General features: G+C 40.5%; 1 protein-coding gene across 1 annotated transcript in view; it reads left to right on the plus strand.

The window, feature by feature from the left end:
• The window catches only part of MAGI2 (membrane associated guanylate kinase, WW and PDZ domain containing 2), a 646,435-nt gene that overhangs the window by 594,820 nt on the left and 36,352 nt on the right, over positions 1 to 15,263 (plus strand). Inside the window, exons 17-18 of the mRNA XM_054399405.1 lie at positions 10,641 to 10,826; positions 14,659 to 14,833. Coding sequence (XP_054255380.1) covers positions 10,641 to 10,826; positions 14,659 to 14,833 — 361 coding nt within the window. The remainder of the gene's footprint in view (positions 1 to 10,640; positions 10,827 to 14,658; positions 14,834 to 15,263) is intronic.

The raw sequence follows: 15,263 nt of genomic DNA on the forward strand, positions 1-15,263 counted from the left end.
CAATTCTATGATTCTAAAACTGAAGAAACTGTCAAGGTTGCTTCCAGGGTAACATGTATTTGTTGCATCTTGGGCAAAACCAAAGACGATTCTGGCCTCTGATGCTCCATTTGGAAGGAGGAAGCATAAAAGGCTTTTATGTTGAGAGACATCCACATCTCCCACCAAATCCATCTGAAATTGTGGATGCTAACCACTGCTGAAACATCAAATTGCAGCTTAATGCAGTCCTTTCCCTGTGTGCAAAACACATTTTAAAGAAACCGTTTTTTTTCCCCCAAACTGATTCCTGAGGAAATAAATTCACAATTTCTGCTTTTAGGACCAACTTCAGTATTCTGCATTCATAACAGAGAAGCAACTAAGAGAGTACCGGAAAAGCCATATCCCACAATAGCAAGTTACCCCAGAAAACTTCTTTGGAGTATTTCGTGATCATGCAGTTATTAAAAGAGTTGCTTTTCATGTTGCCTCAGCTGAATTTTAAAATTCCGTGATTGCCAGATTAATATTGTAACAAAACCATGGATAATTAGCCTCTTGGGACTCTTGAGTTTTCACTTTATTGAATATAATAGTGAACTGGAAGTTTTTTGCAGGAGATCAGACAAGGGAAAAAAAAGCCATGGAGGGCACTGAGATACATATTAATCACTTAAGTCAGTCATGACTTTTTCAAGAAAATAATTTCACAGGTAGGGTTTGTGTTTGGAGATAGAAAGGGGAGAGGGAGAGAAAGAGAAAATGCTCAAGCAGACAGTAGTTCTGTGAGTATTGTGCTCAAGACAACAGACCCTGCTTTGCCTCCTACCGTTCATGTTCATGTGATGCCTTTCTTTCTCCCCAGATTACAAAGGTAGCCACTGCTAAACCACAGTTGAGTATCTCCAATAGTAAAAGAAAATGACAGTCTGCTGTGGAAATGACAAGTGAATTTATTCAAGTAATAACTGCATTGAATTTTAGTGATCCCAAAGAGTACCCAAATCCTAAGTTTAGAATAACAGCAGTGAACCAAAAAACTACATTTGCTGTAGACAGTGACAGAACAGAGGAAAAAATATCCTTTCTATGTGAATTTTGTTCCAAAACCAGTAGAAAAAATAAGCTGTAAGATGAATATGACATAATCTGTCATCAGTAATCAAAAGTATAAAAATAATTTCCTATTTGTAGTTTAAGGGACATTCATTTTCTTTACTTAGTATTTATTTGGGTGAAGTACTTTGGTTTGTATTAACAGCAGTATAACCAATAGATGGAGAGGAAATTATTACCCACTCATTAGGACCTGAGCAGAACACAGCATCCAAGTTTGGGGCCCTATGGTAGAAGACGGAACAGAACAACTTCAACAGCAGCCACTGAGACCTCCTCAGCTCCTTCCAACTTAAAATAAACCATTTGATTAAAATGAACAATTAGGATACAGAGCATGTTAACAATAGGAGAGTATCCACTGGATGTAGGAGGCATAATGTCCAAAATGTAGCTTTCATCAGGATCAAAATATGGATCTTCATGGCACCATGTCAAGCACTCACTCCTCATAGCAGTGGTGTGTTAATTTGGTGAAATGTTTTACTACAGTTCCAGTGTTTCTGGTTTCAGAGCCTGTCATCTTTTTGCCAGCTCATATATCCCCGTGTGGCACAGAATGGTGCAGACACACTCTAAACATACGCAGTTAAATGTTAATGGCACTGCAAAGCAACTCTGAAAGAATCAAAATGGGCAAAATAGGTCAGAACAGGGAATATCTTCTAGTGCCAGACACTACTAGGAACAGCATAGTTTAAGTAGCTGTCTCTTTGGGAGCTTCCTCAGGGCAGAGTAAAGAAGAGTTCCTTTGATTTAGAATGTTTATTTTGGTAACTCTATTCCCTTCTTTACTTCCTTGTAAAAGCAAAAGACTTGAGGGCTTGGAAGTGTAAGTATCATCATCACTTTTACTCAAGATGACAATTAATCGTGCACTGCAAGTGTTTTCCTTGTCCTTGAAATCACACTTAGAACCATTTTACAATCCAACAAATTCCAATGGCTCTTTCTGAGTACAGCAACATGATCCTTGGGTCACTGGGCACTTGTGTTTCAAGCACTGTTAAAATTGAGGTGGTCGTTCCAGTAGAGTTGCTGCTAGCCTCAGAGACACAGGTTCATCAGTTTGCTGCTTTTCAGTTGGCCTAAAGCTCAAGGGGTTACAAAAAAGCTTACCCTCTGTTTGCTGGGCAAGTTAATACTAGCTATGGCTAGTCTGGGCTCTGGCTCTAGCTGTGAAGATGTAGGACCACCCCAAAGAGTCAGAATAGCAGTGCTCCAGCTGGGCCTCACATCCCCTGAAGCGCAGTGCACAGGTAGTCTGTTAGGAGTTCTTCGTGCTTTCTCTGACCTGAAAAAAAAATGGAAAAGAGTCACAAAGGACTCAGGAACTCCCACAATGAAAGAATTCATTCTTGTTACAGGAGGCTTAAGGTCTTGTTCAACTTTTCTCTCAAGATTCTTTGCAGGGGGTTTGTTGTTGCTGTTGATTTACCAATCTGCCTTTGCTGTGCAGAAATTTTCAAAATATACATGCTGCTTGTTTTTCACCCTTGCTGCAGGGTGCTGCAGGGACAAGCACCCTTGCTGCATGTCTGCAGAGGGCAAACTACAGCCATAATTAGAGAATAGAACATTTTTTGCATTTTGTGGTAGGCAGTACAGCAGTAGCTATCATTTTAATAAATTAGTGTTAAGTAACTTGGAACCAGCCTTTAGATCTGGATATAATTTTGTAATTTTCCCTTGATTCTTTTCTTGTGCTCTATAATGGCAGAAATTTTGTCTCCCTTTTGTCAAGGATTTCTTGAGATGTTTTCTGATCCAACACAGAGGATTATCTTGCACAAAACTGCAGTTCTGATGTGTGGCATATCAGGAGTGGAAAACGAATGACAAGGATTGAATGAGGAGATTTCACAGGGCAAAGCCAGGGCATAGACAAGGTCAGCCATGCCTCCGAATTATATCAGTAAAAGATGAAGTAGGTAAATAAAGAAGTGTGTTTTGAGTGGCACATCCAGAAGCAAGCCATTTTGGCTAGTGCAGAGCACACTGAATCTTAGAGTGCTAAGAGATTAGGGAAAGAAAATATGCTGGGACAGGCTCCTGACCTGTTTCTATTAAAACTGTTAACTTCCACTGCCCTGTAAATGTACTTTCCCCCAGACCCAATCCCAATATTTAAGGGTGCTTTGGCTTTCATCCCTTCTTCAGGAACGCCACCTAAATTTGACCTTATGCTGAGCTTTCTTTTCTTAAGAAAGGCTACACGTAGTTCATCAAAACTTTGTCACCTCCAGTGGGATTTCTTTAGAGGATTCAGTGTCAGGTTCCCAGCTGAATGCTTGGAAACCAAATCTAGCTTTTCACTTTTAGCTTGGGGTGAATCTGGACTGCTTTAACTTCGCAGCTTTATGGAGATCTTTCCAGGTTCACCAAATTTGCCCACCAAATTAGCAACATCTTTTAGATGCCCTTGTTCAGTGGCAGAATTAAAGGCAGATGACTCTGCATATTGCCCATTGGAATGGGCTGCCCAGGGAGGTGGTGGAGTCACCGTCCCTGGAATTGTTTAAAATAAGACTGGATGATTAGATGGTGTGGGGTGATAGGTTGGACTTGATGATCTCAAAGGCCTTTTCCAACCTGGTTAATTCTGTGGTTCTGTTATTCTCATGTTTAGCCCATGTATATGCCAGTGACTTCTGGATTTTCAAACCATGATAAAACAGAATCTAATGAAAGAAGTTTCTCTCAGTTCCCAAAATGTGTATTCTTAACTTAAAACCATAACCCCAAGATAAGCCTTTGCTGACTGCAGGAAACAGCATTCTGAAATAAGTCCCATTCAATTCCAGAGTCTCTTTGAACTCTGTGCAGTTTAGAGATAAAGAACAGTTTATTGATCAATGATAACTCTCTGATCTGAGGAAATTATTTGTGCTGCAATTTCACCCATGCTTCTTCCTGGGTAAGATGGTGCCTGGGCACACCATTTTCTGTGACCAATCTTCAAGTTCTAAAGAAAAGAGGGCTTTGGATATGAGGATGTCTGCCTGCACTGCCTTGGAGAGCTTTGGAACAGAACAGTGAAAACCCACCTACAGCACCCACCTGTGGAAAGTACTTGCAATTTAAGGGCAAAGAATCTGGTTTCTTACTTTGTTATTCAGGTTTGAGCTGTTCTTCTGCATCTTCAGCTACAAAAATACACTTTCTAAATTTGTTTAACTGATTGTATCATTTGGAGCTTAAAGAAATTTTTACATGGTTTAGTTTTTCAAATCAGTATAGGCAATTAGTAACAGTGAAGTAACCTTAAGAAGTTAAAGACATTTTGAGTATCACTGAAAATACATTGCTGCAGTTTGCAGGCATGAAATACTTAACTGAGTAGTTGATATTTTTTGAAGAATAAGGTGCAGAAGATCTTAACCACATCACTCCTCTCTTTAGATGACTTCTGGTCTCCAGCGTGTTCCTGAAGAGGTCATTTGGACCTAGTGGTGTTTTCAAAGAACAAACTGCAAGTTTTTGTAGTACAAACCTGGGAAGGGAATTAAGGGTTTTCTGGGGATTCCACAGGACCCTTTTTGCTTTCATGAGAAACCTAAGTTGCATTATTTTTTTCTTAGATCTTCAGATTTCTAAGGTCTCTGCAGTCCTTCCCACCTAGCTTCTTACACCTGTGCTGTGCAAGTGATTGTGCTCCATAGAAGCACACAAGGGGATGTTTCAGTCCCTAGGTTCGTCAGCCTTATAAATAAAAGGGATTATTTTCTTCTGCAACTGTGCAGCATGCCACAGATTTTTCTTTCCAGAATGAGTGCCACGTAAAATAGCTGATGGATTTCAGGAAAATATTTTCTCTTGATTCAAATAGCAGTACTGATGATAGAAAATCCACCCAGATTTTAGATTTTTCAGTAGCAACGGAATTACAGATGTTTACATTTAATATATTCTCCCAATTAAAATCTGATCTTCTGGAGCCTGTTGGTTGCACCTTCTGAGAATTGAGGGTATAATAAATATTCATGTGATCAGCTGCATAACATTGAAAAGGACAGCTGACTCAGGAAGGTTCATTTACTTGGTTTACTCTCTGCAAGAAGACTGCAAGAATTTAGCTGCCAAAGGGTTTAATATAGAGAGGGATTTTTTCCCCCTTAACTGATCATTTTTTACATTTAGCTAATATAGAGGGGGGAAAAACAAGGAAATTGCATTCTACAAAAACCCATCTCAACAGTTATATCTCAAATTACTAAGCAGATATTTAAAAAAATCATGATGTAAACCACACAAATATTGTGTGTCGGTAACATCATCCTAGAATCAGCTATTTCTAGCATATGGGTCTCCCAACTGAGGAGAAACATTTTTATTTCCAAAAAGCAAGGGGCTGATAGATAAACACAGTTAGAAGCAGCACCTGTCTTCAGCAACTGCATTGGCTTTGTATAGGGCTGACCCAATCTTATGTGCCCTCAGGTGTTTACTCTTCTTTTTCTATTATGAAGATGTGGGAATGGTGTTAATTTGTGTCATGGAGAGCAGAAGTGGGTGATTTTGTCAAATAGATGTGTGAATTTGCAGTTATCAGTAAGTTTCTGAAAGGAAGCCTTATTCACTTTCAAATGCAAAGGTTTCTTTTAAATCATTTTTGTCTCTTAATTTTTTAATTCCTCTATGGCTGATGTGCTTAGAGCTGATCATTGCACAGTTAACTACCTGACACAAATGTTGTGAGTATGTGAAGGAGATTCAGGGGGAAAGGTTGATGGCTTCAGATCTCTTAGAAGTTTTGGTGCTGTCAGGATTCAAATCTTCCTGAAGTCGTGATTTTTTAATAAAACATGCAGCAGACAATTTGGATACTTTCATAAGGCTTTCACAACCATGACTTTCTGATTTAATCAGCATTGGATCCACCTATGTGAATTTGCCTACTTCCCTTTTGAATCCTTTCATTCTTCTGGCCCTCCAGGAAGTTGCCCCACCTTCTCTTCTCCAAGCTGCAGATAGCAAGTTCATAGACTTCTCCTTTGGGCAGAGTCTCTTTTCTGTTGCTGACTGCCGTATTGTCTTGCTCTGACACAAGTCCAGTGCTAAGTGTTTTTTGGATGAGATGAGGCCTTGAGCAGCCAAATTGCGGCTTTGAGCAGTCAATTCTGATGTCTTGAGCAGCTCAGTGTATTTGAGAGGTGTTTCTGCACATGGTGGGGAGATTAAAGTAGATGATCTCTAAGGTCTCTTCAATCATAAGCCATTCTGTGATACTGAAACTATCAGTAATACTCAGACTTTGGGTGCACAGTAGTAACTAACAATACTTTGTTTCATTTGCTGTTCTGTTTTCTGACTGTTAAAATTCTGTTTTCTATTCTACTGAGTTTGTTTTTAGAGAAGTAAGCACACGTCAAGATTTTTTGAGTGGTAGTAATCAACATAGGGCTCACCTCTGCTTAAGCTTAGACAGGGTTATTTCTTCTCCATATCCCTCATCTTGCATTTCTTTTCCTGAGATCTGGTCTGGCATTTCACTCAACCCATTCAGTACTGACTGCAGTTCATCTGCTCTTGTTTTAGATGACCTTTCTGAATGATAACATTTCTCCATTACAGAAATTCATAGTTAATTTCTACCTTTGTTCCCTAGCTTTTACCTAATTAATCTCCTATGAGGGTAGCTCCTTCTTACCTCTTCCAAGTAAGTTTTTCATCATCACAGACTCTGTTTTCATGAACAACCTGCACATCAGATAACCTGCATCCCTTAGAAGAACCCATGCTTGTAAAGAAATCCTTAATTAAATCTTCCCCTCCCAAGGCAGCAGCCAGAACCTCAGTGGCCAGAATATTGTGGCTTAAGCGGAGACTAAGGCAGAGCTCCACTGGAGAAAGCAAGCAGAGACCAGAAACTCAGTATATTACAGAGAGAGAAGGACCCAGGAGACAAATTTCTGCTCTTTATTATCTGGAAATGCACAGAAATCAGCTTGCATGGAATGGTGTGACTTTCCTTAGGAATTTTTTGACTTTGCCCAGAAACCCTTGGTATAACAGCATACCAGTGGAGTCCTTTGCAGAATCTGATAGACATTCAGCTTCATTCTGCAAAGGCTTTCAAGACCCACCTCTGCAGCAAGATCATATGACAAGGTATTGCACCAGTACAACCTCAGCAAAGGAGCATTAAATCCTCAAAAACCAAACTGCAGTGAACAGGTACTTTGACAGACACAAGCTTTGTTCTGAAGGTCACCTACTGTGGATGCTTTCATATTGTGACAGAACGAAGTGCAGTGGTGCCAAAACATTTAGAGCAAATAGCTTTATTGGGAAGCTAAAGGCCACTAGGTTGAAAAGGAAGCAAAAATGAATACAAAGTTCCTCCTCTTTTTTCCTTCTTTCCCTTTTTTAGGTTTTGGAGCAGAATCAGACTCTCATTGCTCTCCCACCTCCAGCTTTGATTTTAGCAGACATCTCAAGCATGCAGACATCTGCTCTGTTCGCTTGTCAGGTGCAAGAAGTCCAAGAAAAATTTTTCTGGCAAATTAATAGGATTCCCCACCCACCCCCCACTGCTGAAATTGTGTCTCTACTTAATTATTCGGGCTAGCAAAAACATCTTCTTTTGAGTTAGAAATGACAAGCATAGGAAGTTTAACTATGGCAATCTGGTCATATTGCTTCCCCTTCTCTCTTCCTAGCAAATTGTTTGCTGTGATGTTCAGGACAGACATGGTAATTTCAGACATATTTTCTTACATATACTAGACTTAGTGTAAGTGATTCTTGTTGATGATTTAAGAATTGGTGTGAAAGGCTCTGTGTGAATGGAAATTGTTTCAGTGTCAACTTCTTCTTTGTTTGCTTCCTGGTATGTTTAGATGACAGCTGCACATCTTCACTCTTCATTCAAGGGCAAAATAAACATGTGTTTAGCACAAGGTGTGCTTAGTCAAATTTAGCATACTTGAAAACAGAAAGATTTAGACATTGTGACATAAACTAGGTACTCATTTCCTAAGCAGTAAGACTTTTCGTGTCTAGCAATAGGATAAGGGGGAATGGTTTGAAGCTGAAGGAGAGTAGGTTTAGACTGGATCTTAGGAAGAAGTTCTTCAGTACAAGGGTAGTGAGACTCTGGAATAGGTTGCCCAAGGAGGTTGTGGATGCCCCCTCCCTGGGGGTGTTCAAGGCCAGGCTGTATAAGGCCTTGAGCAGCCGAGTCTAATTGAGAGGTGTCTCTGCCCATGGAGGGGAGGTTGGAGTAGATGATCTCTGAGGTCCCTTCCAGCCTATGCCCTTCTATGATACATTTGTTATGTCAGTATTACTGGAGCCATAATTTAATTTACATTCTTGTCTGAACTATAGTGGTACAGAAGCATGCAGTTTGATTATGGCTTGCACTTCAGAGTGCTCATTTATATTTTTAGCTCTCAGAAAATTAATTTTTAACACTGTAAACAACACTTCTGTCCACACTAGAAATAAAAGTTACTTAGAGGTATGTGTATTGTGACTTTGCATGAGATGTGCCATCTGTGTTCCTCAGGATCGCCTTCAGGGAATAGTTATCAGAGGGCTGAGAAATTTGTTATTCAGTGATGGAGTATTCTGATCCCATCTTATGTTGGGGCTTTGTTTTATATGACCATTGATAGTGTAGATATATTTTTTAAGGAAAAAAAAAGCTTAATTTGTCTTTTCTTTCACCTTTTTTTCAATTGTTCTTTAGACATTAGAATGTTAATTTCTTTAAAAAGAAAAATGCAACTATTTTTAAACACCAGTTGCAGGTGGATTGTGAAGCTGAGAAGCTTTGTGCTGAGTTTACCAAGACTGAAGTCTTGCATTGGTGAAGATATTAATAGAATGAGGACATTAATAGAATGTGTAGTCAAAATTAATTATGAAAGAAAAACAGCATGATTTTCAGGGAGCCTAGCTAGAGAGAAAAGGAGAGTCCAGTGTAGTGTATGAATTTAGTTTAAAAAAAAAGGCATAAAAAAAAAAAAACAGAATAAAAGGGAAAAAACACTGGGGGAACGTTCAGGAGTGATATTTAGAAAATTCAGTGGAAAATGAGGGAAAGGACAGGATAAGAGAATGGATGGAGGACACAGAAAGGTAAGGAATCACAGAGAAAAGCAAAAGGAGAGGCAAAGATGATCTATAATATTTTTAGAACTGGGAGGTGTGTGTTCGATGTAGCAGATATATTTATGCACTGATAATTAACTATAAATTCATGATGCCATATATCTAATTAGAAAGCTGCACAACTCAATAAACCTGCTGTATAATTTCTTTTTATCAATGGAGGAGGAGAATAATTTAGCGAACCCTGGCATTTTCAATAATAACATCAATTTGTATATAAAATCAATCTTCTTTGTAGTGTCTTTATTGCAGCATGGGAAAAAACCCCAGGAAATTCTGTAAACTAGTAGGTGGGAGGCAATTTATGACTACTACTTATTGTGAAAATGTATCCCATTCATTGTTCTGATTCCTAATTGTTCTCTTGATCACAGAATCACAGAATGGTAGGGTTTGAAAGGGACCTCAAAAGATATCTATTCCAACCCCCCTGCCAGAGCAGCATCACATAGAGCAGATCATACAGGAATGCATCAAGGCAGGTTTTGAATGTTTCCAGAGAAGGAGACTCCACAGCCTCTCTGGGCAACCTGCTCCAGGGCTCCGTCACCCTCACAGTGAAAAAGTTTTTCCTTATGTTCCTGTGGAACCTCCTCTGCTTCAGCTTGCACCTGTTGCCCCTTGTCCTATCATTGGACATCACTGAGCAGAGCCTGGCTCCATCCTCCCCACACTTCCCTTCACATCTTTATAAACATGAATGAGGTCACGCCTCAGACTCCTCTTCTCCAAGCTAAAGAGACCCAGCTCCCTCAGCCTTTCCTCACAAGGGAAATGTTCTGCTCCCTTCAGCGTCTTCGTGGCTGGGCGCTGGACTCCATCAAACAGTTCCCTGAGGTCTTTCTTGAACTGAGGGGCCCAGAACTGGACACAATATTCCAGATGCATCCTCACCAGGGCAGAGTAGAGAGGAAGGAGGACTTCTCTTGACCTATTCACCACACCCCTTCTAATACTTCCATGCCAGATTTGGAAAGTAGTTGAACCATAACCTGATTTTAGGCTCCTTATGCATATGCCATGTATATGTGCACATTTGGACTCGGAATTTTTAGGGAAATCTGTACTGTGTGAATGCTGGTTGTCCAGGATTGGATCAGTTTGCCCAGGGAGGTATTTGAGGCCCCATCCCTAGGTCAGGCTCAACAAGGCTCTGAACAACCCGATCTAGTGGAGGATGTCCCTGCTGACTGCAGGGGCATTGGACTAGATGACCTTTGGAGGTCCCTTCCAACCCAAACCATTCTAGGATTCTATGATTCTAAATAGCACTATATAAGAATTGATATTCTGGTATGTTTATACACCAGCTGGGTTTTAATTTCTATAGAACTTGCTTCTAAATTAACTAATTTCTTTTACTTGTGAACATCACCACTTGCTTCAGCCAATTTTAAGTGTGACTGTTGTTCCTTGTCTAGCTGTACCCCATAAAATAGGGCGGATAATTGATGGAAGCCCTGCGGATCGCTGTGCAAAACTGAAAGTTGGAGACCGGATCTTAGCTGTGAATGGCCAGTCTATTATCAACATGCCTCATGCAGATATTGTGAAGCTAATTAAAGATGCTGGTCTCAGTGTAACTCTTCGCATCATTCCTCAGGAGGGTAAGTAAATGGCCCTTAAAAACAGGAAGAAAATTTTAAGTATCCTCCAATTAGCTTGAGTTATGTCACCCCCTGAAGGGATGTCTTTTGTTTGGCTTTCTCAGCTGTAATGTACAGCTCACCAAAGTTACAGCCTCAGAACCAGCACTGATAATATCTGGATTCTTGAAAAGGTTTCTAGTTCTGAAAAGGGTTTTTTAAAGCAAATCTGGAGAAACCTGAGAGAAAGCTAAGTATCTGAGAGTCAAGTTAATGTCTTTCACAAGAACTATATTCTACATGGAAAAGCACCTACAAGAGAGCCAGGTTTTGAATTTGTTCTTTTATATCCCGCTGAAAATCAAATCAAAGTTTGTCAAAATAACCCACAAGAGACTGTAATGGCTGTAGCCAGGCATGTTCAGCTACCAACTAACTGCCTGTGATGTGAAAAAGTGATGTGAAGGAAGAGTTCAGATTTGGTAGTTTCCTCCCCATTTATCACTATAAATGCACAAAGCAGGGAAGAATGGAACCCTAAATTATCTCATTTGTAGGGTGAGACTAATTATTCTGGTCATTATACCACAGCTAATCAGTGAAGATCTTTTGATGTTGGTTTCATGGGTTTTGGGGTTGATTTCAGGGCTTTTTTTTTACTTTTGCAATGTGCTGTACTGGGATTTAAATTGCACTGTGTTAATGAGACTGGCTTTATATCTCAGCAACAAATACCATTAGAGCTACGTATGTCACACAGCAAGTAAAGTAATTACTTAATGATCCATGCTCCAGTGAAATGACCTTCACCTTCTGCTGCTGCATTCAGCAACAGGGCAAGGAAGTAGTCTATCATTGGTCATGGACAGCTGGCAGAACTTACCTACTTTGTTAAATGAATTCACTGATGGGAAAAACAGGAGTTCAGAATTCACACCAAAGAGCTGCTGTATAATCACTGGAGGTCAGGTTCGCAAGCACCTACAAATAAGTAGGACTCTGCACACCATGCAGCTTATTTAGATAATTCTGGATAACACAGATTAGTTCATATGAGCAAATTGCTAACAGTTCAGTGTTAAAGATGGATACCTTATATTAGAAAGTAAAGGTGCATCTGAGATGCAGTGCTACAGATGTTCTCAGGTTCCAGTGGTGAGAAACTTATTGTGTCCACATGTGCCCTGTGTGACACTGGACACCTCATTTGCCTTCTGATATTAGCTTCCCAGCTTATAATAATAGGGGGAAAAAATCTGTAATGTACTTTCAGGTGAAAAATACCATATAAATGCAAAGCAGTTTTAGAAGCAGCTTATTATTTGACTAGTTCATCCATAGTTATGAGAGCAATGTAGAAATGAGGAACAACATTCCCAATCTTCAGCTCTGAAACTGCAATACAAAAGAGACTCACAGATGCAAAATGGGCAATTAAAGCTTTGAGCATAGTAATTATACAGACAACTGTTGCTTATGCCTGCATAAGGATTGTTTTAAGTGCAGATATACAAGCTTTTTTGACAATTAAGCACAAATTGAAAATATTTTTAAATAATTATATGCATAAACTAAGTAAGTGGGGAAGCATTAGAAATGTTCAGTTGTAGGTGACAAACTCACGTACAAAAAGAAAAAAAAATTCCAAATTCAAAGTAGATTCAAATATAAAAGTAGGCAGAATATGAATTGTGCAGAGCTATTGGTGCTAGGGATATTCAGGCAGACACCTCTCCATTCCAGATGCTTTGCACCATGCCACACACTGGCCTCACTCATTGTGTTGTAAGCAGGAATACAAACATACAACATGTGCAAGAGCAATTGCTTCTGCAGCACTCTGTCCTGTTGTGAGTGCAGTCTCTCTTATTTACGCTACTTAATAGTTAAATGATAAGCAACATCATTGTGCCACTGTGTCAGACCTGAGCTCAGTGCCAGATTTGTCTTCCACCAAGTTCAGTTGGGGGCTTGAAGGAAGACTGGCATCCTTTATTTGTAATAAGGACATGAAGACATATTTCCTACTCCAACCTCTCTCTCTTTTTGAATTTTGTGTTGTTTGGAAATAAGGATTGTGTTTTTCTGCCATGTTCCAGTGTGAAACCCTGTTCATTTGGCACCATACAGAGAAATAAAACATTGGCTTAGCTGCTTAGTCAGAATTTACTGAGATTTGGTTTACTATTTAACAGTTCCCAAAGATTTAAAAAACAATGGTAAACATCTGCTGACTTCAAAGTCAGCAAGAACAAGCACACCACTGTTTTAGCTTTTGTGACAAAAATCTGTGGTGAAAGCAACCAAATCATTCATTCTCTTTTTCAAAAAATATTTTAAGTATCTAGAAGTTATGCTAAGGCACATGGAAAACAGGAAGGTGATTTGAGAGAGCCAGCATGGCTTCACCTAGTGTAAGTTCTGCCTGACCAATCTAGTAGCCTTCTTTGATGGAGTGACTACACCAGTAAATAAGGGAAGAGCTTGACATGGTCCCCCACAAACTCCTTCACTCAAAAATGGACTCTTTGGTGGATGAGAAATTGGTTGGATGGTCACATCGAGAGTGTAATGGCCAATGGCTTAATGTCCAGATGGATATCAGTGGCAAATGATGTCCCTCAGGGGTTTGTACTGGGACCAGTGCTGTTTTGTATGTTTATTAGTGATATAGGCAGTGGGATTGAGTGTAGCTGTAGCAAGCTTGGAGACATCAAGCTGTGTGGTGCACAGTTGGATGACATGCCTAGGGGATGGGCACCTGGACAAGCCTGAGAAGTGGGCCTATGTGAACCTCATGAGGTTCAGCAAGGCCAGTAGCAAACTCCTGCAGCTGCAACCCTTGGTATCAATACAGTGTGGGGGATGATGTTATTGAGAGCCGCTCTGAAGGGAAGGGCTTGGGGGTACTGGCGGATGAAAATCTGAACATGAGCCACCAGTGTGCTCTTGCAACCCAGAAGCCAAACCGTATTGTGGACTGCATCAAAAGCAGCATGGCCAGGGAGGTGATACTGCCCTCAACTGTGCTCTGGTGAGATGTCACCTGGCATATTGCATCCATCAATGGAGCCCTTAGCATAGAAGAGACATCGACCTGGTGAAGAGGGTCCAGAGGAGGGCCACAAAAATTATTAGAGGACTTAAACACCTCTATTATTAAATAAAGGCTGGGAGAGATGGGGTTGTTCAGCCTGAAGAAGAAGAGGCTCTTATGAAACTTCATAGTTTCTTATAAGGGGGCTTGTAAGAAAGATGAGGGCAGGCTCTTTAGCAGGGCCTATTGTAGGGGTAATGGTTTCCAACTAAGAGAGGGTAGTTTTAGACTGGATATAAGGAAGGTGTTTCTTACAATGAGGGTGGTGAAACACTGGCACTTGTTGTCCAGGGAGGTGGTAGATGCCCCATCCCTGGAAACATCAAAGTCAGCTTGGATGGGTCTCTAGGAATCTGATCTAGTTGATGGTGTCCCTGCTCATTACAGAGGGTTTGGACTAGATGACCTTTAAAGGTCCCTTCTAACCCAGACTATTCTATGATTCTATGAGTATTTCTAGGCTTTAAAAGAAAACATGAAACAGAGAAGCAATTTGCCTTGTTCAGTTGGATTTTAAATAACAGAGGTGTCAACTGGAGTCACAGAAGCAACCGAGAGTTTAGATCCCACAGACTATCTAAAGGAGCCTGTTAGGTTGAGATGTCCTAAAATCTAATTACAACCTAAGAGAGTAAAAGTGACAAAGCATAAATTTTCAGAGGTAGTGTGTGACCAAAAATTATTATTGTCTACCTTTACCCTTTATCAAATGCTGTGCTGTGACATGTCTTTAATCTCCACCTTCCCATTATGCAGAGCTGAACAGCCCAGCCTCAGCCCCCAGCTCGGAGAAGCAGAGCCCCATGGCCCAGCAGCACAGCCCCATGGCCCAGCAGAGTCCCCTGGCACAGCAGAGCCCCATCACCCAGCACAGCCCTGTCACCCAGCCTCCACCTCCACAGCCCCTCCAGCTGCAGGGACACGAAAACAGGTAAGAGCAGCTCCTCCAGCCTCTGTCTCCTATGAGGAGCACGGGACACCCTTGTGCTGGGTCTTTGTGGTGTTTCTAGCAACTGCAAGCTGTCACTTGTGGGCCTCTGACAAGCCATGGCCCCATGATTATGCTTGCAGATCCATGCTAGGGTCATCTGTAAGTCTTGTTCAGGTATGAAACATGTTATTATGAACAAGAATCTAGCCAGCCTTCCATAAATGTCCATCAGAATTGTGTGTTTGCCAGGCAGCTCAGCTCTGAGGTAGTCCTTGCTAATAATTTCATGGCTAGCATATGAATGTCACATATCACCATGACTTACAAAATGTGGATCTATCAGTACCTGATTAGGAGGTGGAGCTTCATTTCATTATCTTGCATATCTATTTATTTTTGTCTATTAGATTTCTGGAATTGGGAAGGTATT

This window comes from Indicator indicator, chromosome 3 (assembly GCF_027791375.1).
Source record: "Indicator indicator isolate 239-I01 chromosome 3, UM_Iind_1.1, whole genome shotgun sequence".
Taxonomy (NCBI): Eukaryota; Metazoa; Chordata; class Aves; order Piciformes; family Indicatoridae; genus Indicator; species Indicator indicator.